This window comes from Bison bison, unplaced genomic scaffold (assembly GCF_000754665.1).
Source record: "Bison bison bison isolate TAMUID 2011002044 unplaced genomic scaffold, Bison_UMD1.0 scf7180017864461, whole genome shotgun sequence".
NCBI classification, from domain to species: Eukaryota; Metazoa; Chordata; class Mammalia; order Artiodactyla; family Bovidae; genus Bison; species Bison bison.
In genome coordinates, this window is record NW_011495023.1 from 128,529 (window position 1) to 154,830 (window position 26,302).

The window sequence follows — 26,302 nt, forward strand, 5'->3', positions numbered from 1 at the left end:
GGCCTCCCCATCCTACAGCTGCTGCAACGACAGACAACCCGCCCCGGAAGGCAAGGCGCTAACGCACCAGTACTTCCGGGGCAGGTGAGGTCGCCGCCCTGGGCAGCTGACGTCCCCGAAATAGTTCACTTTCACATTAAATAATACACGCGCCTGAGCCCCAAAGCTTTCTGGCTGTCGTTTTCTTTTTAAAGAGGAACGGCATCCACCCCGTTAAATCTTCCTCCAGCTTTCTTATCAATACTTCCGACATATTCTCCTGTTGTGACTGGGCCTTGAGCCATAATAAGCTCTTTTGCTGCAATTTAGTGCTCTTTATCTTCCCCACAATAAATAAAAAACTTCCTGTTCCAGATAGGCAAGTTACACCCAGTTAAAATGTCAAATTACAGGACCAGGCATGCGCTTCCTGCTCTCCACATGCGCTTCCAGTTTCTCCACATTCTATGATTTCACTGGTCACGGATTCACTGACCAGACCGAACTGGTTTACATTTCTCCCGCGGGTGAGAGGCCCCAAAGGAGTCTGGTGGGTTAGTGCAGACCCCACCAGCCTCCTTTGGAGATCGGGATAAAAAACTCTTCAAGTCCGGTTATTCAAATTACAGCCCCCAAAGTCCCTTTCCCCATCGGCCAAAAACTGTCGTGCCGTCCCCATTCAGTGCGAATGAGGTAAATCAGCCGCCGTCAACCTGGGGCAGCCTGTGGTAGGTTCAAGAAATTCCCGGAAGCCCCGCCTTCACGTCCATCGGCTTCTGCGTCGGCAAAACGCAGGTGACGGAGGCGGAGAGGCGCATGGATGGGCGTGGCGTGGGCTGCGACGTAGTGACATCACTGAGTACGTGCGGCGTGGGCGGAGCCTCACTTTGAACCTAGTTGGCGGGAGTTGCGGCTCTGGAAGGGGCCTTCCCCGGTGATAGAACCTTGCATCGGAGGTGGACTGCGATGGAGCCCACCATGGGCGGTGAGATGGAGAGTGGAGGTGGCGCGGCAACAGGAGAGTGCGTGAATAGGATCCCGGTGCCAAGACCTCCCTCCATTGAGGAGTTCACCATAGTGAAGCCTATTAGCCGCGGCGCCTTTGGGAAGGTGTATCTGGGGCAGAAAGGTAACAGGTTGTATGCGGTGAAGGTAAGAGTCGAGGATTAAAGAAAGCTAAAGAGGCTGGTCCTTCGGCCCTACTTCCCGCCCTCTGAACTGGACAGGCTCCAGGGCCGCTGGAGCGACTAGACTGGATGCCTGGCTCGCTGAAGCCTCCGGGTCCCGCGAGATGATTTTCTTATTTGAGGAGACAGCGCGGGCAAGTCGCTGTTGCCTCTGCCCCGCCCTTCTGTTCCCACCGCATAAACCTTAAAAGATCTAGGACTTCTGAACCCTTTTTACTAATTTGGGCTGTGCCAGGATTCAGGTTGAAACTTTAAATTAGAAATAGTTACTTCCAAATTATATTTTAACTACCAATTTGATGTAGATTCATATCTATTTTTGTTGAGGCGTAATTGACATATACCAATTTCAGGTGTACAACTTAACAATTCAGTATTTGTCTATGTGGTGAAATGATCGTCATCATAAGTCTAGTTAGCCATGATGAAACAGCTGCATATTTTTTTCTTGTGATGAGAACTTTATCTTGCTGCTGCTAAGTCGCTTCAGTCGTGTCCGACTCTGTGCGACCCCATGGACTGCAGCCTACCAAGCTTCTCCGTCCATGGGATTCTCCAGGCAATAACATTGGAGTGGGTTGCCATTTCCTTCTCCAATGCATGAAAGTGGAAAGTGAAAGTGAAGTCGCTCAGTCGTGTCTGACTCTTAGCGACTCCATGGACTGCAGCCTACCAGGCTCCTCCATCCATGGGATTTTCCGGGCAAGAGTACTGGATTGGGGTGCCATTGCCTTCTCCCATCTTAGCAGCATTCAAATATATAATGCAATATTGTTAACTATTGTAAGCATGCTATGATATAGATGAACTTTTGACCTGTATAACCAAAAGATATCATTAAACAAACCCCACTTTTCAAGCCTTTCATTATAAATCTGGAATGTAATTTTATTTAAAGACCAAGCTGAAATATTCCTGAATCACTCCTTTATCCTTACAGTAGCATGTGCTGTGCTTAGTGGCTCAGTCCTGTCCAACTCCTTGCAACCACATGGACTGTAGCCCTCCAGGCACCTCTGTCCAAGGGAATTCTCCAGGCAAGAATACTGGAGTGGGTTGCCATGCCCTCCCTCCTCCAGGGGATCTTTGCAACCCAGGGATCGAACCGGGGTCTCCTGCAATGCAGGTGGATTCTTTACCAGCTGAGCTACCCGAGAAGCCCAACAGTAGTATATATCATTCCAAAGCATTCAAGACTCAAAGTATTCGAAGCTGTTCAGGCCACTGCTGATTCTCAGCTACTCCCGTAGCTTCAAATTAGTCACATCTCAGGAGTGAGTGATAGTAATAAAGGAGAAGCTAGTAGACTGAGTACTGATGTGGTTTCAATTTCCTGTTGGACATTACCGTGTGAACTAGCAAGCACCTCAAAATTATACTTGCCCAGCTTTGAACATGGTCCTCTCCACCTAACCACCTCCTGGATTTCTTCTCTCCCTGTAATAACACCACCATCATTCAGGCTAGGAACTTGAGTCTTTTTAACTTTCCTCTACTGCATCTGTATATCCTCTCTCTCAACTCTGCCTGTCAATTCTGTCTCATATTCATTTTTAGTACCCCTTTTATTCCATTCTCAAGTTTGCCCAAATACAGACTTAATTTTTTCTTTCTTTTTTTTTCTTAAAGTACAACTTAGTTTTTAGTAAATCAAATATTGGGTAACCATTAACACATTACAATTTTAGAAAATTTCCAGTACCTGAAAACTACGTCTCTTGGTTATCTGCAGTGTCTCCCCACTTAGCCACAAGTAACTTTCTATCTCTATTGGTTTGTCTTTTCTGGACGTTCCATATTAATGGAATCACACAATACATGGTCTTTTGCATCCACCTTTCTTCACTTCGTTCACATGTTTTTGAGGTTCCTCAGGCCTTCACTGGGCTTCCCTGTGGCTCAGCTAGAGAAAAAAAAAAATCCTCCTGCAATGTGGGAGACCTGGGTTCGATCCCTGGGTTGGGAAGATCCCCTGGAGAAGGGAACGGCTACCCACTCCAGTATTCTGGCAAATACTGGAGCTGTATAGTCCATGGGGTCACAAACAGTCAGACAGAACTGAGCAGGCTTCACTTTCACTTTCTCTGTAGCCCCCGCCTTCAAACTTTTCCTAACCTTTCAGACCCACCCTATTGAAATTAATTCTCCATCACTTCATATTACAAAGATTTCTTGCTTTTTCTTCTGTTATACTAAGCAGTCATTATTAGCTGTTGAAATGAAAATGCCAGTATATTTTTTCAGAAGTATTTATGAATATCTACTTTGTGTAGGATATGGATACAGTGGTGAACAAAAACAAATATGTCCTCATGAAGCTTCCAGTCTAATGGAATGATAAGGAAATCATGTTTTAGACTGGCTTTGTCAATTTTCCTCATTTTTCTTATGCGAAGGCTCTACAATTGGAATTTACAGTGTATTGATGATTTTATTAAATGCTTTAATGAATCTTTGGAAGAAATACACCTTTTTTTTCTTTGTAATCTTCCTGAGAATTTATCTCAGTGTTCCTAACTATTCAGTTTAGTGCTCCAATTTTAACATAGACTATAGTTTTGCTTCCTTACCAATTACCTTGAGACTTAAAAAGAGTAATTAGTTGTTTTCTGTAACAAAGCATCTGACACCTAAGTGTGAGTAAACTCTAACCATTTTTAAGAATTTTTCCGGAAGATGCTGCAGACCCGGGACCCAGAGAAGCTCAGAGGTGGTGAATAATAGCTCTTTAAGTCTGCAATAAAAAATGGCCTCCAATAAAACTACATTGCAAAAAAATGGGAAAGAAACAAATTGGAAAGAGTAAAAAAGTTGAAGAGGCAGAACCTGAAGAATTTGGACTGCTGTGTAGTGAATGAGAAGGTGTAGTATTTCCTGAAGTGGAAGGGGTTTACACATGCAGATAATACTTGGGAACCTGAAGAAAATTTAGATTGTCCAGAGTTAATTGAAGCATTTCTTAATTCTCAAAAAGCTGGTAAAGAAAAAGATGGAACAAAAAGAAAATCTTTGTCTGACAGTGAATCTGATGATAGCAAATCAAAGAAGAAAAGAGATACTTCTGATAAACCAAGAGGTTTTGCCAGAGGTCTTGATCCAGAATGAATAATTGGTGCCACGAACAGCAGTGGAGAATTATGTTTCTCATGAAATGGAAAGATTCCAATGAAGCGGATTTGGTGCTGGCAAAGAGGCAAATGTGAAGTGTCCTCAAATTTTAATCGTAAATTTTATGAAGAGAGACTAATTTGGCATTCTTGTCCAGAAGATGAGATTCAATAATTGTTTGCATTGATTTTTATGTATATATATATATATATATATAAAATGTGGGTCTTGGTTTTTTGATTTATTAGTGTGAAGAAATAACTACATTCTAATGAAAATCGGGTTTGATATGTTTGTTTGAAGTAGTATTGGGGAAGTTACACTAGGTTGTTTTTTTTTTGGTCTGTAGCACTAGTTGCTTTGAACAAATAAAAGCTTTCTATAGTTGCTTCCTTCAGCAGAAAAGAATTTGATACCATAGTATATTATTTCCTCAGCATTAGAGAACAGCTTTTCTAAATGTTGGGGGAAATCTCCATAGTCATTACTTAATCAAAATTTAGAATTTGCATTTCACTCATATATGCCTAAGGATCATTCTAAGTTTTTGTATGTGTATACATAAAATACATATGTAAATTGTTTGGGAGCTTTTTTTGTTGTGGTGGTTTTTGTTTTGGTAAATATATTTAAACAACAGCTTTTCATAACCATGGATAAGCCCATGTTTCTGTAATTCCATCATTTTGAGCAATATAAGAAATCCCTTCAACTTAAACTGAAAACTTAAGTCTTAACCTTTCAAATTAAATAGTTTTGTAATTAATTAGGTAAATTAAGCAATTTAAATTAGGTAATTTTTTAAAGCATCCCTATCAGAATCTGCATCCATATCTGCATATAAATCAGCATATAAATGCAGAAGCCCTGGAAGGAAAATTTTTATCACTATCAACAACCTCCCCAAGCAAATGAAAAAAGTAGAAAAATTCTGGTGTGTTTTAAATAGCAAAGCAAAACTTAGTAAAGTGGACACTTGATGGTTCCTTTGTGTGAACCATTGTTTTACAAGAAATTGAAGTCCTTTTGCTATATTTAGGAAAGGTTGTGATATATGGATGTCTCAGATTTGTTCATGGAAACCTAATCAAATAGTTTTTAAATACTGGTAATTTACGATATACAGGAATATGCCCTACAGGAATATGTCCATAGGGCATATGAGATCTTAGTTCCCTGACTAGGGATAGAACCCAGGTCCCCTGCAGCGGAAGGCAGAATCTTAACCGCTGGACTACCAGGGAAGTCCCAAGAATGTGTAAACACACATCCTGTCCTATAGTGCTTCCTGCATTTTAGCTGGTCCCAGTCTGTGAAGCAGACTCCCTGGTAGCTCAGTCAGTAAAGAATCTGCCTGCAGTGCAGGAGACCTGGGTTGGATCTCTGAGTCAGGAAGATCCCCTGGAGAAGGAAATGGCAATCCAGTCCAGTATTCTTGCCTGGAGAATCCCATGGACAGAGGAGCCTGGTGAGCTACAGTCCGTGGGCTCGCAAGAGTCATGACTAAAGCGACCCAGCACAGGAATAAATGAGCAAACTTTTCTAATCTACACTTGACCTGCATGTTTTTTCAAACTTTACCCCAACTCATTCCTTACATGAAGGCTCAATTTTCTCAGTATTTTGGGTTACTAGTTGAGCAGAAACCACGAAAAACAACTTTGTAGTAATCAGAATGTTATTCAACTGTGTATTATTTACTTTATTGTAAATACTGATGAACAGTGGTCAATAGTTTTATATTCCTAAAAAAAAAAGAATTTTTCCAGGGGGAAAAAAGTACATTCTTTCTCTATTTCTATCCATCAAGGAACCAAAAAAATTTTTTTAATGGATTGGCCAATTATTTCTCTATGCCTACATTCCTGATTAAGTAAAAGTCACTCAGTCGTGTCCGAGTCTTTGCAACCCCATGATCTGTACAGTCCATGGATTCTCCAAGCCAGAATACTGGAGTGGGTAGCTATTCCTTTCTCCAGGGGATCTTCCCAACCCAGGGATTGAACCCAGGTCTCCCGCATTTCAAGCGGATTCTTTACCAGCTCTGCTACCAGAGAAGCCCTACAGTCCTGATTATCTGGGAGCATATTAGGAACTATTTTATGACTTGTAAGAACGGCAGAAGTGAAGAAGTGAAGTGAAGTCGCTCAGTCGTGTCTGACTCTTTGTGACCCCGTGGACGGTAGCCTACCAGGCTCCTCCGTCCATGAGATTCTTCATGCAAGAATACTGGAGTGGGTTGCCATTTCCTTCCCCAGGGAATCTTCCCGATCCAGGGATTGAACCCTGGTCTCTCACATTGAAGGCAGATGCTTTAACCTCTGAGCCACCAGGGAAGCCAAGAACAGCAGAACAGAATTTATTTTCTACTTACTGGTAGGGTAGATGGGGACCATTTGCTTACATCTTTTTTCTTCTCAAAAGGGATGTGATACTTTTACCACTTGATACCAAGATGAGAGGTTCTATGTTAAAGAAAGTTTTATTTTCACTAGCTGTTTTCCTAGCAGAGTTTCCTGCTGGCAGTGTGAGGGCCAAACAACATGTCCACGCTTTCTCTCTGGTTGTTTTCATGGTGGAAACTTGGAAACCTGAGACCACTCTGTGATAAAAAATAAAAAACTATCTGTCTCTTGTCACATTATGTTATACAGGTTGTCAAAAAGGCAGACATGATCAACAAAAATATGACTCATCAAGTACAAGCTGAGAGGGACGCGCTGGCCCTAAGCAAAAGTCCTTTCATTGTCCATTTGTACTATTCCCTACAGTCAGCAAACAATGTCTACTTGGTGAGTAAATGACATGTTTTTCTTCATTCAGGAACCACTAAACCCAGTGACTTAAGAACTACTGTCTTTGGGTTCAGAGTACCTAGGTTTGAATTCCAGCTGTTGAACTTACTAGCTTTATGACCTTGGCCAAGTTACCTTACCAGTTCTATTTGTTAAGGTTCTTCAGGGAAAAAGAACAATAGGGTGTCTGTGTCTGTGTGTATAACGGGGGATTTACTTTAGGGAATTGTCCTTCATGGTTGTGGCAATGGCAAGTCCAAAATCTCTGGGGTAGGCTGACAGGCTGTAGACCTAGCGAAAAATTGATGTTGCAGCACAAGCGCAAAGGCAGTGAAGAGGCAGAATTCCCTCCTCTTTGGAGGAGAAAGACAGGATCCCTCAAACTTTTTTCTCTCCAGGCCTTCAGCTGATTGGATAAGGCTCTCCCACATGATGGAGGATAATCAGCTTTTACGCAGAGTCTAATGGTTGAGATGTTTATCTCATGTAAAAAATACCTTAACAGCAACATTTAGATTGGTGTTTGACCAAATATCTGGGTGTCATGGCTTAACCAATTTGATGCATAAAATGAACCATCATGCCTCAGTTTTCCCCTCTGCAAGGTGGGGATAACAATAGTACCTACCTCAAAGGTTGTTATGAAGTTCCAATAGGTTGATATAAACCTTGTAGAACAGTGTGTGGCACATAGTGCTAAAAATATTTCCTAAGTAAAGGATGCATAATAGAAACACTATATAAAGTTTGATGGGTAATAAGGAAATGATATTAGGAAGTGGTGGATTTGGGATCTATGTACTTAGCAAGTTGCTTGCTTTTCACTGAACATGACAGCTTACACTCTTAATTCTAATGAGGAATTTGGGTAGGGGGCAGGAAGAGGTGAGGATGGCAGGTATTTTGACTTCCAAGTTCTAGAGGTTCATGAGGAAATAATCAGATGTTGTGGAAGACCATTCTGTGCCCCACTCCCAGTCCCACCCACTCTCCAGCAAATAAAAAGAAGAAAAATTATTCCAAATTAAAGGAGACTAAAGAGATATGGTAACTAAATCCCATGCATGGTCCTGGCCTGGGAATGAGGGACGAGGAGAGAGGCCGTCAGGAACAATATGGAATTATCAGAGAAATTTGAATACAGACTAAACAGGTAATAGCGTTATTTTAGCATTAAATTCCATGCATTTTAAAGATTAATACCAGTTGCTAATGTTGCCTTATTTAAAGTATTTGCATAAAAATACATGCACATAATGTATTTATGTTAATGTTGTTAATGACTTATGTTTATTATGTAACATAATCATGTTAATGATTAGCATAAATAAGTATTGTTATATTCATTTATGTGTAGAAGAAGAAAGCAGATGTGGCAAAATGCTAATGATGGGTGAAAATAGATGAAGAGTACATGAGAAATTATTCTGTTCTTCATACCTTTTTGGTAAGGCTGAACAGTTTAATTTAAATTTTAAAAAGTGTATGGGGAAAAAAAAAGTGTATGGGAGCATGAACAAACCTGGTATTGATGTGTACTCAGTGACACCAAGAAAATGTCTGTTACAGAACCATGCTACATGTATAATCATTAATGCTCAAATAAGATATTTTTAAGTAGTCATATTGGTTTTATTTCACAGTATTTCTATTTCATTTTGACAGGTAATGGAGTATCTCATTGGTGGAGATGTCAAGTCCCTTCTGCATATCTATGGCTATTTTGATGAAGAGATGGCCGTGAAATATATATCTGAAGTTGCACTGGCTCTAGACTACCTTCACAGACATGGAATCATTCACAGGTAATGACTGACTTTTCTCCCAACTATTACTTAAGCACAAGTAATCAAATTATGTATTTACTATTTGAGTCTTAGATATTTGCATAACCCCCAATATATGGGTTATCTTAAATTTAGTAGTAATTTGTGCGAATTTAGAAATTCCATCAACTCTTTCATCTCCCTGCGTGTGTGAATGTGTTGCTTTGTCCATGGATATCCCATTTTATTGTGGAGAATATTGACTCTTTTTTCCACTCTTTTAGCTGTACATCATGCAAAAGTACAATAGTTTATAATCCCAGCTGATTTACAGTGCTTTCCTGTGTTCAAAGAAAGGTTAAGTGACTCTTTTTGATTAAGGCTTAATCTCACACTCTCTTAATCTCACAGAAAGAGGTAAATATGATTTGACCTGGTTTGAGGTTTATTTTACTTAATGAAATTTATTTTACCTAATGAAATTTATTTTAATATAATATCTAGTGAATAATGCTGAAGATAATCTAGCATTAAATATTTAACTCCTTTATATTCAGATATTCAAATTTTAGTTTGCTTTTTTTTTTTTTAAGTTTGCTTTTGAGAGTTCTTTTCTGTACTGTCAAAGCCACCAATAAGAGACAATAAATAGGGTTTGATTCTTCTTTAACGTTCTGTTTTTTTTGCTGGAAATTTTAAAATCAACACTAGCTCTTTTTTAGTTATCTGCTACTTGTCTTTTTATGTGCAGGGATTTGAAGCCAGACAATATGCTTATTTCTAATGAAGGTCATATTAAACTAACAGATTTCGGCCTTTCCAAAGTTACTTTAAATAGAGGTAAGAAACATAGCAAGTAAGTACCTTTTTAAAAGTCGAACACATTTTAGACACTACCATTTCATTAGTTTATATTGTTTTCTGTTAGTTAAAAATGAATAAAATGGCTTTGGGTGTGTACCCAGCAGAAGAATTACTGGATCATATAGACCAAATTCTATTTTTAATTTTTTGAGAAACTTCCACTGCATTTTTCATAGTGGTTACACAGTTTTACATTTTACAGTTGACCAGCAGTGCAGCAGTGCACAAGAGTCCCAATTTCTCCACATTCTTTCCAGTACTTCTTATTTTGTTTTTTGATAGTGGTCATCCTAACGGGTATAAGTTATATTTCATTGTAGTTTGGATTTGCATTTTTCTATTGGTTACTTATGTTAAGTGTCTTTTCATAAGCCTCTTGGCCATTTGTATATCTTCTTTAAAGAAATGTCTATCCAAGACTTTTATTCACTATTTTAATTAGATTACTTGGATTTTTTTTGTTACTGAGTTGTAGTTGTCTTTATATTCTGTATATGAACCCCTTATTAGATAAATAATTTACAGATATTTCTCCCATTTTGTAGGTTGTCTTTTCATTCTGTTGCTTGTTTCCTTTGATGTTCTGAAGTTGGTGAGGTTTGAAATAGTCCCATTTGTCTATTTTTGCCTTTTTCCTGTGCTTTCAAAGTCATAACCAAGAAATCATTGCTGTAGCATTTTTTAAATTTGTAAAATATATTTTAAGAAGTTTATTGTAGTTCCTACAAGCTTCCCTTGTAGCTCAGTCAGTAAAGAATCTGCCTGCAGTGCAGGAGACCGGGGTTCAAACCCTGGGTTGGGAAGATCCCCTGGAGAAGGAAATGGCAAACCACTCCAGTATCCTTGCCTGGACAATCTCATGGACAGTGGAGCCTGGTGGGCTGCAGTCCATGGGGTCGCAAAGAGTTGGGCACAACTGAGCGACTAATATTTACTTACAGTTTCATCAGTGTGAGGTATAAGTGAAGTTTAAATTCAAACTTTCGACCTACATTTTAAAGTCTTACACCACATACAAAGTATTACACTTCTCTTACTATTTTTGATATCTAAAGAAAACTGTACAATATTATGTGTGAGTGTTGAATCATTTTACAGTGTTACACATTGAAAGCTGATAAAAATCTGCATAAGTTTCCATCTTGCTTACATAGTAAATTAACATGAGTGGTCCATAATTTGTATTAATTCCTTAAATTGATTCTGCTGTTGTTGTTTAGTCACTCAGATTCTGTTATTGAAATTTATTTTGTATTCTTAGTACATTGATTCCTCTCTTAACTGTTTTCTTTTTACCACCTCCTTTTCTAATGCTTTATTTACCAAGAATTATTTTGTTGGCAGTTAGGTAACACTCTTGTATTTATCTCTTTTTTTTAAGTTTATTTTTATTATTTATTTATTTTTACCTTTTGACCCCTTTCATCCATTTCTTCCAACCCTTAATGCCACCTCTGGCAACCACAAATCAATTCTCTGTATCTATGAGCTTGATTTTTTGTTTTGTTTTTTAAATTCTATATATAGAGAAAGCATATGGTATTTGTCTTTCTCTTGTCTGGTTAGTTCTACATGTTAACTGTATAGCATGATGGTTTTCCTGGCTGTGTTTGTCTTGCACAAGCCAACTTTGTAGTTGATGTTAATAATGTGGAAAGTGGGGCAAAGTCCAGAACAAATAATTGTTGACTTTAGTCAATGACAGTTAAAGTTTTAAAAGAATATCATATACTTTTCTTTCCATACATAGATATCAACATGATGGATATTCTTACAACACCATCCATGGCGAAACCTAGACAAGATTATTCAAGAACCCCAGGACAAGTATTATCTCTCATCAGCTCTTTGGGTTTTGTAAGTACTCGATAAGAAAAAAACTCACATGATATGCCCTAACATGATTGCCATTTACACGAATTCAAATATTAAGCATGTTGCATTACTTCAGCAGTTCATCTACCTAGATGTCATAACAGTCTGTGCGTTTAGGTGGTGTTTTTGTGACAACAAATCGTAGCATTTGTTTTTGTCTTCCTCTTTTTCATAGCACACACCAGTTGCAGAAGAAAATCACGACACTGCAAATGTTCTTTCCACTCAAGTATCTGAAACATCACCACTTTCTCAAGGACTAACTTGTCCTATGTCCGTAGATCAAAAGGACACAACTCCTTATTCTAGCAAGCTACTAAAATCATGTGAGTATAAAAGAAAAGGTAGTATACTCCATTAAATGTGCCCTTGAGGAACAAAGTATTTTACCATTTTAAAATTCTGAGTATCAGTAATTTTGAAATGCAGACATTCAGATAGCCTGTGGATTTGCTCTGTTTTGTCACCCAAGTGCCATTTCTGCCCAGGGTTATTGCAGATCTTTGTTGTTGTTGTTGGCTGCACTGGGTCTTCAATGTTATGCACAGGCTTTCTCTGGTTGCAGTGAGCTGGGGTTATTCTGTAGTTGTGGTGTGTGGGCTTCTCATTGCGGTGGCTTTTCTTGTTGCCGAGCGCAGGCTCTAGAGCCCTCGCTTAGTTGCTCCACAGCTTGTGGGACCTTCCTGGACCAGGGATCGAACTGGTGTACCGTCCATTGCAAGGTGGATTCCTAACCACTGGACCACCAGGGAAGTTCCTGTTGCAGATCTTTACATCAACAAAATAAAATGTCAAGCTAATTTGTCAATTAGCTGCAACACTGTAATGATCATTGGGTGAATTTCACTGTACTGAGTCTATGGAAATCTTAGTGGAGAAGATATAGTAATACTGTGTGCCTTTATAAAATGATTTCTAAAAGGTTCTGAAATAAAATCAAGATGATATAGTTTTAGTTATTACACAATAAAAGACAAAAGTCAAAAGTAAAGGAAGCAAGTGGAAAATCTGTATGGCACTTAACTTCACCCTCTAACTTATCAACAATGGACAGTTTAGTTCTGTGCATGCGTATTTTCTTCATCTTAGAAATGTGAATAATGATCCTCTAAAGAGTAATTAGTGTTCGTTGTTTTCATAGATGCTATTTGTTGTGAATTTGGTCCTCAATTCTGTATATCTCTTGGATGGATAGATAGACCGAAAGGAAGAATTGCCTCCTTTTTACAAATGAGAACAAACGAGTCTCACTTTAAGTTCAGGAGCAAAAAGTTTTAGCATCATTACTTGTTTCTAAGATACAGGAACTTGTATTATATAGATGGTGCTGCTTTCTGGCACTGGCTCACACTTAGCAAAGTCACTATTATTTCTTTTACCCAGTAGTATAAAGAAGTCCCTATGGATGTATATAATTCCACACTGGTAAGCATGTAAACCTCAACATTAAAATAAAGCTCTGGTTTTAACTAAATACAAATTGAATTGAGTAAGAGTAGTCACATTCCAGCCTTTTAGCACACCCAGATTTAGCCCATCAGTAATGAACCTTCATCGAGAAAAGTTTCAAATTGGATAATGGATATTCAAAATGAATTTTCTCCTAATTATAAATTTGCTCCCTGTCCTGATTTCTACTTTATAAATACTGAGTTTTGTCTATTAACTTTCAGAATAGTACTTGTTTGTCAAAACAGCCTGAAGCTATCCTTGTAGACGAGATAATGTTTACACAGAAATAGTTCTGATACGAAATATTTACCTACTACTTACTTAACCCAATTACCTGTAAAGATTCAGGATTCGCAGGGAAGTAGGAAGGATGTGACATAAGTTAAGCCTCGGTGTTTTCTCTTCCCCACAGGTCCTGAAATGGTTGCCTCCCACCCGGGGATGCCTGTGAAGTGTCTAACTTCCCACCTCCTCCAGTCTAGGAAGAGGCTGGCAACATCCAGCACCAGCAGTCCATCCCATACCTTCATATCCAGCATGGAATCTGAGTGCCACAGCAGTCCCAGATGGGAAAAGGATTGCCAGGTCAGAGTGCCACTCACCTTACCCAGAACCAACTGTGTGTGATGATAGAAACACTTGACACCTTTTCATACAAGTTCTATAAGGACATGAAACCGTTATGTGAACAGCAGTGAAGATACTCTTCATTTTCCTGTATATTCTGTCAAATTCTTTTGCAGTATTTCATTTCTCATTCAAATGTGAAATTATTCTTGTTCAGTATATGAGATTACAATTGTTTTTAATTTTTTTTTTTTTAATTTATGTTTTGGTCATACTTCGAGGTATGTGGGGGTCTTAGTTCCCCAATCAGAGATTAAACTCATGATCCCTATATTGGAAGCATGGAGTCTTAACCGCTGGTTCACAAGGGAAGTCCTCCAATTTTTTAATTTTTGCAGTATATTAATGGTAAATGTTTGGCTTCTAGGCATCTAGATGGAATTCTTTTTTAAAATTCTCTACCCAAACACAGACATTAGATTGTTGAGTTTTTTTAACCTTTGTCTTATTTTATAACTTATACTACCTCCTTCTATAACTGTTTACTGCCAGTTTATCACTTAATGGAATGGTAACTCTTCTGAATCAGAAATAACTTCTAGACCACAAAGGTGATACAGATGTGTCTTTAAAAGTGTCTATTCTAAGGAGATTGCTTGCCAAGTGAACAGATACTGAAAGTTATTTTACTTAATTTATGTATTCTATTCTGGGCTTTTAAAAGCTATTAAAGCTGAGAGGAACTAAAAATGTGATAACCTTTCCTATATAGACTGTGGATAAAATGTTAGATTAGAATTATATTAATACCCAAAGGAAAAAATCTTTCCACTTGATAAAATAAATTGGACTCTATTTGCTCCTTAATCTCAGTAATATGATTTTCTTTATTACAGTGGCTAAGTCCTAATCACTGGGCCACCAGGGAAGTCCCCTAATTTTTAAAGTGTTTTTTCCTCCCTCTTAGGAAAGTGACGATGCAGCAGGCTCTACGATGATGAGTTGGAATACAGTTGAAAAGCCTTTATGCACAAAATCTGTAGATGCCATGGAGACCAAAAGTTTCAATGAAAGGGATCTTGAGTTAGCTCTTTCTCCCATTCACAACAGCAGTGTCGTTCCTGCCACTGGAAACTCTTATGTTAACCTTGCTAAAAAATGTTCTTCAGGGGAAGTTTCTTGGGAAGCAAGAGAACTAGATGTAAATAATATCAACATGACTGCTGACACAAGCCAGTATTGTTTCCATGAGTCAAATCAGCGGGCTGTGGATTCTGGTGGGATGACTGAAGAGCACCTTGGGAAAAGAAGTTGTAAAAGAATTTTCGAATTAGTTGACTCCAGTCCTCGTCAGGGAATTATACCAAATAAAAAAAGTTGCTTCGAATATGAGTGTAGTAATGAAATGAGAGATTGTTATGCAACTCAAAGGACAGGCTTCGCATTTGAAGTCCAGGACCTTAAGCTGTTGATATACAGAGATCAGCAAAATGACTGTGTGAATAAGGAGAATGTGGGCAGTTCTTTTACTGATAAACACCAAACCCCAGAAAAATCACTTGTCCCGATGATAGAGAAAAACCTTATGTGTGAGCTGGATGACGATTGTGACAAGAATAGTAAGAAGGACTACTTAAGTTCTAGTTTCCTGTGTTCTGATGGTGATAGAACTCCTAAAAGTATTCACATGGACTCCGATTCATCTTTTCCTGGAATTTCCATCATGGAAAGTCCCTTAGGAGGGCAGTCTTTAGATCCAGATAAAAACATCAAAGAATCCTCTTTGGAAGAATCAAATATTGAAGACCTACTTCCTGTATCTCCCAGCTGCCAAGAAAGTACCTTGCCAAAAGGTGTTGAGTGCCCTACCATCCAAGACAGCAATCAAAAAATGTTGGCTCCTTCTTCAGAGGTCTTAAAACCATTAACCTCTAAAAGAAATGCTGTGGCATTTCGGAGTTTTAACAGTCACATTAATGCTTCCAATAGCTCCGAACCTTCTAAGATGAGCATCACTTCTTTAGATATGATGGATGTTTCGTGTGCCTATAGTGGGTCATATCCCACGGCTATCACCCCTACTCAGAGAGAAAGATCTGACATGCCATATCAGGTATGTTACCACTGGACACTCCATGCTGTATCAGGTGTGTTATCACTTGCTAATGTGTGGCCCTCTAGATTTTAGAAAAATTAACTATGACACTGATCTATCAGCTGGACTATATAATATTAATCAAATGGTCTTGTTCTGCTTATTGGGAATCTGTGGCTCTGTGGAGGTTTTACAGAAAGGTGAAGCGGGTAGCAGTGTTTAGCATTTTTAATTCCAGTGCCTCCTTCATTTGTATTGTCGTGCATACTTTCACATATTTACATTTCACATGTTTACATATTTACAATCACATTTTCACTTGATCACAGTAACTCTGAGATACAAAATTAAAATCCATCTACTTTACTGCCTTCTAAGAACATATTTAGATGATCTCTTTTCTTTGTAGAAGAGAGTTGAAAAATAAAAATTTTTTTTCCCTTAAACTATTATCTTTTAAAACCCAAAGTTTCTTTTTTTTTCTTCCTTTGGAGAGACATCTTAATATAGAAAGTACACACCTTGAATGTAGGGTTACAAGACTTGAGTTTTCTATTTAGAGCTTAGTGAGGGACTTAGAAATTCTTACCCTCAGAGCCTGTGTCTGCCACCTGTCCTGCTGGTCCAACAGAGTCCTTGTGAGACGACAAAATATCTTAAAAACATAAATGCCAATTGGCACCAAAGGTTATTTGCATATAGTTCCATCTTATGCATTGTCCTAGTAATTCAATCATTTTTCAGCTGTAGCCTCCCTCCAGGACACTTTGTAAGCTTGTATTGATCCATCCTATGAAGAAATTTTTCTCATGGATTTTTTTCATTGTTTCTTGCATATCCAGATCTTATTGAAATAACTGATGTTAGCTAAGCAATTGAATTGCATTAGTATCATTAGGATTTTTTAAGTAAGACGTTTCATAATTAGTTCTGAGACCATTTCCAAAGCTGATCAAGGATTTGACTATTTTTCATGCCCAGCAGCCTTGCTTTTCTTTGGTGTAAGCATTTCTGTTCACTGTGAAAGGAATGAAGGTATTTATTGTGCCTTAAACTCTTGAAATTAGCAGACCCCAAATCAGGTCAAATCAGAAACTCCATACCGAACTCCAAAGAGTGTGAGAAGAGGGGCAGCCCCAGTGGACGACGGGCGAATCCTGGGAACGCCAGACTACCTCGCACCCGAGTTGCTGTTAGCCAGGGCCCATGGTAAGACGCACGCGTCTTGAATTTTTGAAGTATCTATCATTATAGTTTCTTTTGAGATAAATTGTGTTAAATTTCTTTGGAACTTAGATTGCCTAAAGTAAAACAAGATGAGATCATGCAGTACTCTTTTTCTCACATACATGGCATTTATTATAGTAAATAAAGACACACAGCCATTCATCCTCAGCCTGCAGGTTTAGTCTCAGTGACCCAGAGAAGCCCCACCTTCCACCGCCTCTACTGTCTTTGTTCTAAATGTCTTCCCAGGTCTATTCTTATCTGGTTTCAGGAATACAAAATTGGTCCTGTGCTTCTGTTCAGTCTGTAGATGCCTCTTCCTGTTCAGAGCCTGCACTCACTATACCCTCAGCAGAAGGGTCCAGCCAGAGAGGAACCATCCCTCAAAAAGCAACTCAAAAATAAAAGTTCCTCTGGGCACTTAACTAGTTTTTGGACATTGTCCCTTTTGCTAAGTCACAGCATTGCTAGCTCATTTCCTATATTATCATTTGTACATTTTCTCAAATCAATACAGTATGAATGGAAACCTCAGATGGCAAGGTTTACTTGATAAAATCTTGCCACTGTCTTAGTGGCAAGATTTTTATTTATCATAGCTAGCTAGTGAAATGTTCTAAAATTTTTATTTCCCATAAAAGTAACTTGACACATAGTTTCAAAAATAAATAATAGAGAGCAATTTATCATTTTAAAGACAACAATAACAGTTCCCTGCTCTCTTAACTACTAAGGGGAGTTAGGGACCCCAGCCTGAGTTTCCATAGCTTCTTCTTTTAATACATATGCTTGTTTCAGCTCTCTTATATTTGTAGTAAAATTACCTGAATTATTGCTCCCAGAGTAGGCTGTTTTCTACTTGGGATAAGCTCTCTTCTTCATCTGTTATCTCTTGTATCAGGCACACTACCTGGTTTCTAGTTCAATTAATGACATAATAATGAACTTATAACTTTCAAACAATGTACCTAACTCCTGTTTTCTTACATGCAGGATTTCTGACTTCAGGTGAGTGAATTTCTGCATAAAGGAACCTGGCAAAGCACATTTATCTGAACAGTCAAAGTCTAACTAGATCACATTGCATGAAAAATTTTTCTTAATTTAAGCTCACTTATGAAATACAAAATGAGCTTCCCAGGTGGCGCTAGTGGTAATGAACCTGGCTGCCAATGCAGGAGACGTAAGAGACACAGGTTCGAACCCTGGGTTGGGAAGATCCTCTGGAGAAGGGCCCGACAACCCACTCCAGTATTCTTGCCTGGAGAATCCCATGGACAGAGGAGCCTGGTGGGCTACAGTCCATGGGGTCACAAAGAGTCAGACATGACTGAAGTAATTAGCATGCACACAGCGTGTACATGTTTATCTTTATCCCATGAAATACAAAAATGAACTGTCTTCTGAGCAAGAAGACATCCAGAGAGATTTCTCTTCTCTGTGAAAACAAGTGTCGGCATGTGGAATTTTTTTTATTTCAACTGAAGAAATAGGCTTGATAAAAATATTAAAGTTAATAGCTACAAAAGGGCTTGAATTTTCTAAGCCTTTCATTCCATTATTATTAGAAAACAGAGAGGAATTAACAGTATTAACATACAAATTACAGACGTGGATTTTAAACTAGAAAGCCAATCATGTAAAACAATTCTGTTTTATAGTTCTAGCTATTTATTTTATAATTGATAATATATCACAATATGTGATCTTTTTAGACTCTGACTCAAGTGTATGGGTATGTATGACATATCCATGGAGAAGTCATGTATGTTTCTGACATGAGTACATTTTTGGCTGAGCTGGCAAAAGGGTCCTAATTTCTAACCTAAGTAAAATAAATTAAAATGCAGGGTTTTTCCTGATTTCCTCCTACTTTCCTATATTTGGTTATCTAATCTGTTGAAATAATTCTTTCTCAGTGCTGCTTAAAAGGCCTACTAATGGAGGTGGTTTGTGTATTTTTATAGTGATTACAATAGAGATAGAAGCCTGTAGACTGTTTGTACCTTGTGTTCCATAGGAAAAATGGGATCATGTGGCTTGCAAATGGAAAGGTATTCTAAATGCATGCGATTATTTTTTCTAATGGCAGAGTCCACAACGCTTTTCTATTGTTTTTTGTTTTGGAGGCTTTTTTGTTTGTTTTTCTACTTGTTTTAAAATGAAATGGTATTTGCTTAACCACAGTAGTGAATTTTGTGAAACTGACTTTAAAGAGTTAATTTTCAGACAAATTAGTTCTAGACTAGAATCTCAACTCTAAATTTATATTGAAGTTAATCATTTTTGGACTGAAATTAACTTTCGCTTAGGAAACATTTTGTTCATTCATAGACATAACTAAGCAAAAGTAAAAACCAGATTATAAGGTCTTGTTTAAACATCTAAAAAAAAATCTTTGTAGGGTATGCCCTGGTGGTCTAGTGGTTAGGAGTTGGTGCTTTCACTGACAAAGCCTGGGTTCAGTCTCTGATTGGGGAACTAAGATCCCACAAGCCTCATAACACAGCCCAAAAAATAAAAATAAAAAAACATCTTTGTATAGAAATGATGCTTTCATTGAAGGTTTTATTTAGAAGTCAGTTTTACCTACTTATTAAGACTTATCTTCTAATTCCCTCCTCAAGCTATAGTCTAAATGGGTTTTTTTGTTGTTGTTAAACTAATTTGTCCCCCTCTGTCCTTAAAAAGAGTATAGCAACATTAAAACACCCTGTAAGTAAGGCTTCCCTAGTCACCAGGTTATCCTCCAGTTACCATTAATATTACCTACTCATCTCATTCCTTTGTAAAACAAGTAGATACAGAGTCATCCGAATGTTATTATTTCCTGATCTGAAACTGAGGAGTACTCTAATTTTAAAGAATAACTTTTAGATTAAATGCATTTCTTCGTTGTGTTTTAGGATTTAGCACAAATAAGTCTCCAGGATATTGGAAGTAATTAATAAATGGCAAAAGAGAACTTTAACTTTTTTTTTTAATAGCCACGTTAATTGTTAATCTATATTCAGGACTTCCCTGGAGGTCCAGGGGTTGACTCTGCACTTCCAAATGCAGGGGGTACAGGTTCAATGCCTGGTTGGGGAACTAGGATACTGGATGCCACATGGTATGGCAAAAAAATTTTTTTAATAAAAATAACAAAACTACTATTTTCCAAGAAAATAATTACCACACTGCCTAAAGGAAGGTAATTTGGGGTTTTATACCTTAAAGAACCAGAGGGAAACCTTAGGAAGTAAGTCTTTGGGCCTTCATTGTGCCCAGATAAAAACATATTAATGTTTTAGTTGATCAAACATTTGTAGAAAATGCTTGCAAGTTCAGCTGCTTCTTCTTAAATTCCAGGTCCCGCAGTAGACTGGTGGGCCCTTGGAGTTTGCTTGTTTGAGTTTCTAACAGGAATTCCCCCTTTCAATGATGAAACACCACAGCAAGTATTCCAGAATATTCTGAAAAGAGGTGATTCTTTTTCTCCTATCTATGAAGATAGATTCATTTATCTCTGTGTATTGTTCCTTTGACCAGTGATGAACATGTTAATTTGTATCTGTAGATATCCCTTGGCCTGAAGGTGAAGAAAAGTTATCTGATAATGCTCAAAGTGCTGTGGACATACTCTTAACCATTGATGATACAAAGAGAGCGGGAATGAAAGGTAAGGTTTGGAGTTAGTCACCAAACCGTGGTGACTTTACCCTTGATTTGCTTCAGGGATGAATGTTAATAACATCAAGTTCTAATATAATACTACTGATAGTCTGACAGCTAAACTTAGTTGATTTTAAACTTTCAGTTTATTTTTGCCCTCTCAGTATTCATTGATATATTTGTCCTTACTCAGAACATTAAAATTCAGTGCAATCAGGTTGCAGTCTTGAATTTCATTACTCTCAAGCAGGTTCTCAAAACAATCTCATCTTGTCAATGTCTTTAAGTTTTTCAGAGCCTGATAAAGTCAACCATCAACTAATATAGGAAATTCTTTTAGTCAAAACTTCCTGTTCTGTGATTTCTTACTGCTTCATTTCTGACATTATTGATTGACAAGTATTTTTATGTACTCTGGCTCCTTGTTGCATTATCTTCACAGCTAAGATGCCTCAAAGACGACAAAATGGGCTCATCGTGACCCATTCAAAGGTTTTTTCCAGTACTGGAAACTCGAATTAATTTTAAACTCCAATTTTGAAACTCCAGTAAATCTCATTAGTAGTTGCCTTAAAATTCTTTTTGTCACACGGTATAGATAGAGACGGCTAAGCACTTATGTCTCAAAATACACTTCCATGTGAAGTACGATATATTAGGAAAATGGACTTTAGCAGTATGTCATTTGTATCAACTTCTAGTTTTCCCTCTAATCAGATCAGCAAACCCTATAGAGTGACTTCTAGGTGTCACTGTTGTTACCTGAGGCACTGGAGGTAACCTAGGGATGAACCAGACTGCAACTCCTGTGCTTAAGTTCTAGAACTACACTCTAGTGAAAAGACAAGAAGTAGACAAATACAATCATAACGCCATCCAGTAGTGACTACACAAAGAGAGAAAGCAGAGAGGGTACAAAGTGAAGGCAAGAGATTTATTTTTTAGACTGGATGGTCACGAAGATTTCTGACAAGTGGAGTTTGAGCAAACACCAGTGTAAAGTAAGGATGCAGACATTTGAAAACTGAGCTCTGAAAATTGCTTTAAGGGACTTCCCTGGTGGTCCAGCGGTTAAGACTCCAAGCGTCCACTGCAGGGGCCATGGGTTCAATCCCTGGTCGGGAAACTAAGATCCTGCATGCCACATAGTGTGACCAAAAAATAGTAATAATGAAAATTAAAAATTGCTTTAGCGCAACAGTTCTCCTCGGGAATGATTTTGCTCCCCAGAGAACATTTGGTGTTGTCTGGAGACATTTCTGGGTTGTTACAGCATTTGGGGTCATCTAGTAGGTTGAGGCCACGGGTTCACTCAGCATTCTACAATGCTCAAGGCAGTCCCTACAACAGAAAATTATCTGGTCCCAAATGTCAATCATAACAAAGTTGTGAAACCGTTGTTTAGTAATTTGCTTAGCACATTCTTACCAGACCTCAGATACTGTTCATTTGTTCAATGAATAGTTGACCTAGTAAAGCAGACAGGGTTATTCTTCAGTTTAGTTAATCTTAACCTAGATTAGACTTCCTTTGCAGATGCAGCTTAAATAAAGAGATACAATGAGAGAATCATGAAACATCATATCACATCCAATATTACAAGTAACTCTAAAGTAACCAATGCTCAGTTATTTATTTTGAACAGTTGAGACAAATTCTCTAAATGTGAATTACTGTTGCTATTTTATCCTTTTTCCTACCAGTCTTTTAGTTTATGGTAAATCCAACATATACACATACTGTTTTTCCAACCCACTAGCCCCAGCACAGACACACAATTCCCTACTGTATGCGTAGTCATCTTCTGATATTTTCCTCAAATTTGATTGCTGTTTTGGTTTGCATACTGCCTTAATTGACACTTTTTTTTTTTTTTGCCATCTTTACTGTTGCCTGATGAAGTGAATAGTTGAGGAGAGGGGACCTATGTCTACCAACTGAATACCTGTGTGACCAAAAAAAGCAAATTCTTATTTTAGTCGACAGAGGAAAATGTAGTGAAGATGTGATTTTGTAAGTGGAAGTCATAGACTCAGATGTGCCCGTACTGCTGGGTGGCCAGTGTGTTGTAGAGATGAAAGTTAGCGAAATCAAAGAACCAGGAAGAGAAAGAATGTGTCATAAGTGTCATTGGTGTGTATGCTGAAATTAGCAGGAAGGATAAGGATGGAGCACAGGGAAGACAGTGTGGGAGTGGAGGATGACCTTCCTGCTGAAGTGATGTAGGCTGGCGATGCTGAGCTCCAAGCAGTCAGCAAGGCCTTGAAATAAGAAGTGGGGCATTAATCACTTAAGATCAGTGATGGAGGAACAGGAAGTAGGCCAGGTTCCCTTATCTCATGAAGTGTGGGATTCTTCCATCAGGTACAGGCAGTGAGAAAGAGAGGCTCCTGTTAAGGCCAGTCATCATTCACTCTTTGGACCAATTCAGACAAGGCACCTGTCATATGCCAGGCGATACACAGAATAACATAGCATGTGCTGTTGGGAAGCGTGTGGTTGAAGAGAGGGATGTTTTTAAAATGTCTCTGAAACGGGCATAGTAAACCAGGGCAAGGTCCATGTGAGACAGTCTCTCCTCGATGCCTGTAAAATATTGGGTTAGCCAAGTTCACTTGGGTTTTTCATACTATCCAATGGGAAACCCAGATGATCTTTTTGGCCAACCCAATAGTACTTTGGTAATGGTGTCATAATATTGTTTTGTTTGGTATTTTTTCCCAAGAGCTGAAACATCATCCTCTCTTCAGTGGTGTGGACTGGGAAAATCTACAGCATCAAAAAATGCCTTTCATACCCCAACCAGATGACGAAACAGATACATCTTATTTTGAAGCCAGGAATAATGCTCAGCACCTGACTGTATCTGGATTTAGCCTTTAGCTTTAATCTATTAAATTTTTCCCTTTAATCTAACCTTGCCTTATAGCATGAGCTAGCATAATTACATACACCTTAGTACTAGATTGATCTAAGTGGGAAAAATCATTATTTTACCTGGATCAGTGAGCTTTTCATGTGTGTTACAGCTTCCACAGCATTAAGAAGGCTATCAAGAATGTAATCAGTAATTTATCTTAGTCCCAGAGTTGTAAATAGATCTTCAAAGCTTTTTTCATCTTATTTATTTTGTTATTGCACTTTATAAAAATTAATGTTTCAGTAAAACTGTTAGAAATATGACCTCTTTAGAGAAAGAGTAAGCCTCGAGCTTGATTTTCTTTCTCATCTATTCATGTCGGTCTACCATTCATTTGGTGTTAATACAACAAAACATTATAATATAGTTTTATTTTATTGTAATTTATCTGTACTTGATTGCCTGCAAAAGCTGTAGTCTTGAGGGCAATCATGTAAAGCTACCATTGTGACCTCAAAAATGCAATTGGAAAATTCCTTCACTCAGTACTATAACTCCTTATGGGAATGAGAAATAAAAGGATTAGGGTTTTGCCTCACTTTGCTATGAATGCAGTTTTGTTGCGTTGGCTGCTTCTGGTGCTTTCTCTACAATACAGATTACTTTAAAATAGTAGTAGAAAGCTTAGGTGAGATATACTGTAGCAATTTTAACAGCTTGTTCAATTTTAACAAAAACATGATGGTTTACATTTTTAAATAATTCATTTAAAACATAAGCAGCATTACCAGAATAGCCTGATTCTTTTTTTTAAAAAATAACTTACTTTCACTTAATAAATGTAATTGTAAGATACTTTGATACATTCTCTGTCAACATCACTCTTTTCAATATAGATACACTAAGATTCAGCTTCACAAGTCATTTCTTAAATTCATTGAGGTTTTCTGCATACTTACCCACCAAAAGAGAAAAACTCAAATTTAAATGTACCATGTGTAAATTTTCTGTTAATATATTAAATACTGTTGCTCATTTTGCAAAATGGCTCAAGTGTTTTTACTTTCTATCAGCATCCTGTTATTAATGTAGTTGACAAAGATTAAAACTGTTTAGAACTGTTGCAGCGAAAGAGACACTGTAATAATCAGTACCATGTAACTGAATCCATGATTTAATGGTTTTACTGAGCTTGTTCTAGCAATGACTACCCAGGTTTAATCCTCCTAATTGTCACCTTTTCTAACAAGAATATGTTCAAAATACAGTTGTTAAACCTTAGTTTAATGTAAATTACATCTTTCCCTTAAATTAGGTAAAAGCTAAGATTATCCTCCCATGGAATTTTCAAGTAGTAGAAAAAACAGTGGTTTTGGAATCAAGCACAAATGGTTTAAACCACGGCTCTGTCACAGTAAAAAGCTGTAGGTGGGTTAAACTCTAATCATCTACCTGTGTTGTGTAGAAAGGAGCTTCCCAGGACACCAGTCTTACCAGGAACTTGAAACATTAGTGAAAGATCAGGGGAGATGTGCAGTGAACCTTATTCAGAAGAAGTGCCCGTAAGTGCAAGAGTTAAGAGAAGTGTGCTATTAGAGCCCTAGCAGGTGCAGCAATGGCCACCTGGAATTCTGCATCCTGCAATGGTGTCTGTTGGGACCAAGTTATTTATTATCTAAACTTAAACCTTTGGGGATTCCCAGTGGCTCAGTGGTAAAGAATCTGCCTGCAACGCAAGAGCTACAGGAGACACAGGTTCTATCCCTGGGTCAGGAAGATCCCCTGGAGGAGGGCATGGCAACCCACTCCAGTATTCTTGCCTGGAGAATCCCATGGACAGAGGATCCTGGTAGGCTACAGTCCATGGGGTCGCAAAGAGTCAGACATGACTGAAGTAACTTAGCACGCATGCAAACCTTTAAGACACCTGTCAAGATGTTCTGGGTTTAGATACTCATTAAGAAAAAACTTGAGACAGAACAAGAATGAAAAAAAAAATGGAAGTGTTTTGGCAACTGTGTGGATGTGTGTGTCTTTAAAGAACACAGATTGCTCTGCCAGTAGAAATCTGTGCATCCATTACTGTGTATAATTTTTATTAATTAAAAATAATTTTCTCCCCACTTACACTAATTGTTAAACAAATACAGAAAATGCATTTACTTTGGTGTACCTCTGTCAGAATCAAATAACACGAAGTACATAAATACCAAGTACAGACTCAAATAACACGTTAAGTACATTAAATGGTATTTAATAAATGATCACTATGACGCTAAGTACCGTACTACTCAGAATATTTGTCTTAATTTGGGGTTTGGGAAATAGTCGCTGTATAAAACTCTGCTATTATTCTCCAAAACATCTTGAAGACCATTTTCAGGTCTGGTCACTCTTATTTGTCAGGAAGAACCATCTTATTTTTAACCAGTTCCAAACAGACTCAGAGTCCAAAAGACTGTGCAAATATTTACCGTTTCCACCTGGCCTCCTTTCAGTTAATACCATGCCAGTCGTGTGTGGGTCATTCTAACTGTGCAAAGTGGAAGGGTCAGGGCAATGTTTAAAGGAGGGAGACTGAACAGAAGGCTATTGAACAAGCCCATCTGGATTCAAGACAATTTTAGAGGTAGAATCAACAGGACTTACTGATGGATGGGATGAGAAGGGTGAAAGAACAGGAGTTCTGAGCCTGTTTATTACACAGCAGCATTGTAGCCGATACCTTTCTTGTACACACCAAGTTATGTGGAAAAAACATACTGCGAGCATCCAAAGAGAAAAAAGACTGGTAAGAGATAATAGAAGATACATCTATTGGTCTTGGAAAAAACATACTGCAAGCATCCAAAGAGAAAAAAGACTGGTAAGAG

At 38.1% G+C, this 26,302-nt stretch overlaps 1 protein-coding gene and 1 pseudogene across 2 annotated transcripts; both read left to right on the forward strand.

Moving 5' to 3' along the window:
* The first annotated feature begins 852 nt into the window (after positions 1-852).
* Positions 853-24,467, forward strand: MASTL (microtubule associated serine/threonine kinase-like). 2 transcript variants are annotated; one of them, XM_010859824.1, is made up of 12 exons: positions 853-1,131; positions 6,929-7,066; positions 8,735-8,874; positions 9,587-9,675; positions 11,450-11,556; positions 11,750-11,900; positions 13,439-13,611; positions 14,561-15,706; positions 16,756-16,897; positions 20,267-20,380; positions 20,475-20,576; positions 23,295-24,467. In XM_010859824.1, the coding sequence occupies exons 1-12, from the start codon at positions 946-948 to the stop codon at positions 23,450-23,452; spliced, it is 2,646 nt and encodes an 881-aa protein (XP_010858126.1). In that variant the 5' UTR covers positions 853-945; the 3' UTR covers positions 23,453-24,467. The 2 variants fall into 2 exon arrangements, with proteins under 2 accessions (XP_010858126.1, XP_010858127.1); XM_010859825.1 differs by having other exon boundaries at positions 16,759-16,897.
* On the forward strand, positions 3,696-4,798 carry LOC105002970 (annotated as a pseudogene).
* Positions 24,468-26,302: the final 1,835 nt, after the last annotated feature.